The sequence below is a fragment of the Protobothrops mucrosquamatus genome, unplaced genomic scaffold (assembly GCF_001527695.2).
Source record: "Protobothrops mucrosquamatus isolate PMUCROS unplaced genomic scaffold, P.Mucros_1.0 scaffold5340, whole genome shotgun sequence".
Classification (NCBI taxonomy): domain Eukaryota; kingdom Metazoa; phylum Chordata; class Lepidosauria; order Squamata; family Viperidae; genus Protobothrops; species Protobothrops mucrosquamatus.
This window is the reverse complement of record NW_015391203.1, coordinates 23,262-27,764: the sequence shown is the minus strand read 5'-3', so window position 1 is coordinate 27,764 and position 4,503 is coordinate 23,262. Positions and strand designations below refer to the sequence as shown.

At 34.4% G+C, this 4,503-nt stretch overlaps 1 protein-coding gene across 1 annotated transcript; it reads left to right on the top strand.

Moving 5' to 3' along the window:
- Positions 1-524: 524 nt before the first annotated feature.
- Positions 525-1,519, top strand: LOC107299716 (ephrin type-A receptor 6-like; the record flags this gene model as incomplete). The annotated part of the gene is made up of 2 exons (XM_015829059.1): positions 525-650; positions 1,318-1,519. Coding segments are annotated over 2 exons (328 nt in total), but the record flags the coding sequence as incomplete, so codon positions are not given.
- Between the last annotated feature and the right edge of the window lie 2,984 nt (positions 1,520-4,503).

The following is a 4,503-nucleotide window of genomic DNA, read 5'->3' as shown; positions in this document are numbered from 1 at the left end:
CGTGATGTATCGTGACTTTTTCCCATTGCCGGAGCTGGGGTTGGTGTGGTTTTTGCATGACGCATCCGGCCCAAGGGCCAGCAGTTTGACACCCCTGTCTTAAAGGAAATGAAAATGTAAACATTTATCCTTCAATGCCATATTACTGTATTTAGATTAGAGAAACCCATGCTGCCATCTAATTATCTTCACCTCACCCCTCCTTTATTAAAGAAGTAAAAAAAGTAGCTAATTTTCTCTCCTTTCTTGGCCCTATTATAATTGTATTCATTTGCATACTTTCTAATATATAAAGTGGCTATTACCTTTTTCCATCTGCAGCCTTTTCACAGCCAGTTTGGGATGAGTGTTAATTAAACAATAATGAGTAACAGCTTAGAATAACAAAGCAGTTTAGAACAATAATAAGTATTACATTTCATTATGGGTATTAGTATTCCTTAATGATCTCATTTGTTTTATTTTTAATTTAAATGCTGCAATTATTTCTATATAATGCAAAAACTACATTTCTGATTTTACAGTACGACTACCAGGAACCAAAACATATATTGATCCAGATACTTATGAAGATCCATCCCTAGCTGTTCATGAGTTTGCAAAGGAGATAGATTCAACAAGAATTCGTATTGAGAGAGTTATTGGGGCAGGTAAAAAATAATCAAAATTTCCCATGATTAATAAGTGCACTTTAATATAGTGGTAATATTACCATGTTAACCAATATTAACATGTTGTCATTTCAGTCCTGATCAGCAAAATTTCTGTTTATCTTCTGATTGCTGTTGAGAAATATATTATATATTGTTTGTATGTATATTATTTTATAGTTTATAGTTTTAGGTGGGAATGCATATGGGAATGACTCCCTCTGTTTAGATCTATTCAGATGACATCTTGGCCACATTATGTATAATCTTATATGTCTGCAATATAATATTAGATTACATTAGACCAGAGAAGATTATTATGGTTTTGTATCACTGTACCCATAATAAAAGAAATAGCGTAAAATCAGTTATAATCACTGAAAAGAAATTAAATATAATCTCTTTTGATACTATACAACTTTGAACATTGCTTTGGGTAATAAATGTGTGACTTTGTCTATTATCCTGTGCTTTCATTTGTAACTAATTGAGTTTACTAATCAGGAATTGGGGGGAGATGCGTTTTTTTGTAAATCACCTACATGCATAAGTATGTATGGTTTTTTTTATTTATTTATTATTTTGCCATAATATTTTCATATATTTATTCACATATTTAAAATATTAGAAGATAGTAAATGGTTATAATTATATATCTTGCTGTTAGGTGAATTTGGAGAAGTGTGCAGTGGTCGCCTAAAAACACCTGGGAAAAGAGAGATTCCTGTAGCCATTAAAACTTTGAAAGGTGGACATGTGGAAAGGCAGAGATGGGATTTCCTACGAGAAGCTAGTATCATGGGACAATTTGATCATCCAAATATTATTCGCCTTGAAGGAGTTGTCACAAAGAGTAAGTTCTTTAGGAAGTATTATCTATTGTTTTCTTTCTCTCCTTTATCCACACCAGTCCCTTACCTAAAGATGCTGATGTATATATATAGGTAAGCAGTATTGTATCTAAAAGTGCATGTTTATGTATTCTTTAATGTAGGTAGGCCTAGTTATGTCACTGAAACCATATGTGCAATGTTAAACATTTGTGTGCAAATATGTACTTTCAGATCTATCCACAGTTCTTTTGCTTATTTATATGATTCACATTCAAAATTAGTATTATGGATAAAGTGAGTAATCAATGTACATTTATACTATCTATCATCAAATAGTTACATTGAAATCAACATCATTCATGCCACCTCAACTGTTTTAATACATCGTGAATAATGCAAAAATGTTATTTGAACTTTACTGGAGATATAACAAAAATGTGAGAGTAAATATATTCATATTTGGAAAAGCATTCTGAATTTTTGAGGAATTGTGAATTTACAAAACAAAATTAAACCAAAGTTTGACTAATCTGCATTTCCTCAAGTGGGGATAATCTGTCTCTCTGTGTTGTCTATTATATCTTTCTATCTTTCCTTATTTTTCTTATACCCTTAGGTTGCCATGTTTCTAGCAAGATATTTGTCCCAACCACTTGTTTTTTAAAGTAGGTTTAAGAAGTTAGGCTGCACAATCATTTAGATTTTTATATATTAGTTATGATTCAAATTAAACTGTGAATGAATTCATAAATTAAAAATTACATATCTGCAATTGCAATATTCTTGGAAGAATAAAAATATTACATGGTCAAAACAAAGGGAAATTTTTGCATATGCGCCCATCTACAGTTATTCCATATGGTGCATATAATATATCTGAAAAAAGCAATCTACTTATTTAATTTATTTTTAAGCTCTATATTAAGACTACCTATCATCACCTCATCAAATTTGATGACTTGTAATGCTTACTTATGTTAGTTACTATTTTAAAATTGACTTGAGCATTCTGAAAATCCATGTGCTGACAAGATGAGAAATGTGCTGATATTACTGCAATGATTAAGTCTTTTTTTAACTTTTGAATTTATTTCTTGATTACATAAAAGTCAAAATAAGAACAAAAACAAAATAGAACCAAACTTAATGAGTAGTAACAAGTTACTGAGCCTTTCTGCACTAGCAATTTAAAGCATCAAGCAGTTAAATATTGTAACAATATATCTTCACTGAAGCAGGATATGTATTGCTACAGCAATGGCTGGGTGATGCTGTAAATCCTTAGAGCAGGGGTCCCGACCCTATAGTCTGTGGCCGATACTGGACCATGGCCTGTTGGCCACCGGGCCCCAGGAATAGCTGGAGAGCCCCACCCCACTCGCAGTAGCACCGCCGCATGGGCACTAGCAGTCCGATTTGCGCATACACGGGGATGCTAACACCATTGCCAGCGTAATGTGGGTGTGCAGGGTCCATTGTGCATGCATGCAGGCACCAGCGGGCGCACTATGGGGGCACATGGCACCCTTATGCATGCGCACACATGCTAGTGTGGGCATCATACACACACACGTTTGCACATACGGGCGTGGACTGCGCATGCGCACATTTTCCTGCTGCTCCCTTTCATTCCGGGCCGCCAAGCCAGAAAGGTTGGGGAACTCTGCCTTAGAGTTCAAATGCTCCATAATTAACTATCCTAAATTACTATCTCATATTGATCATAAAAGTTGTTGACATTGAGTTTATTTTCTTAAATTTTCTTTTACAACTTATAAGGTAATAAAACTGACAATCAAGTAGCTTCACTCAGAGGAATGTTATCAACTGATCAGTTTTAAAAGAATAAATAATCTGGGTAGTAATTATTTTGACAATAAATCACTCAATATGAGTCTAAGGCACTTCAAGAGATGCCTACAGCAGATCTTTCTACACCCTTAAAACACTCATTACATACAGAAAATGTTTCTTTCCAACCAGCAATTTTGGATGGCAACATCACACGGACTATACATTATTTCTTGATCTTCTATTCTTAATTGTTTTGCTGCGATTGCCGGAAATTAGCATGCAATAATGGAATAGTGTGCCTGAACTAAGACCAATGTCTTTTAGTAATTGTATAATTTCAGGACTGGTTTTAGGTAATTATTTGTTAGGTTCATTCTGAACAAGTAACAAATAACATACTTAACTTGCTCTTTGTTCTAATACAAGAGAGCTTTGAGTAGACTTTAGGACCATGATCTTAAATTCAGTGCAGTGTTTTTACACTCTCAAGAGAAGAATAGCAAAGAGTTTTTGTGAACAAGTCTGCTTACACATTTACATATTATAAATAGAAAGCAGCTTTCAGTATGAATAAGGCTGAGCCCAAGGCAGAATCAGGTATAGATTCTAGAAGCTTAACAGTTCCCTTCAGGCTGCTTTTCCCCAACTTCTACCTCTGTCTCAGGAGAATCATATCCTCCCTTAGGACTCTCTCTGGAGCAAAAGGTTTGTTGGTTTTTCATTTTAAAATATCTTATAGCAATGTGTCTAGCCTTCCAAACAAGTTTGAAGGTCCATACCATTAATAAAATTTCCATCTAATCCATTTCAATCACTTCCACTCATGGGTGGAAAGTACTAAAAATAGTCAGCTCATTGTTTTGCTCAAACATTTATCCATGCTTAAAAGAATTTTTTTTAATTATGCAGATCATAATAGCATGTTTAGAATTAAGGTTCTCACACAATTTTGTACTTATATGCTTCTAAGAACCTAATTTCTATGTAACTATGTTTAGGAGCGACTTGAAACATGATTAGAGATCATGTAAGGTTCTACATTTAGGCAAGAAAAACCAAATGTACAGGTATAGTATAGGGGGTACCTTGCTCAATAGTAGTAACTGTGAGAGGGATCTCGGAGTCCTAGTGGACAATCATTTAAATATGAGCCAGCAGTGTGCTGCAGCTGCCAAAAAAGCCAACACAGTGCTAGGCTGCATTAACAGAGGGATAGAATCAAGATC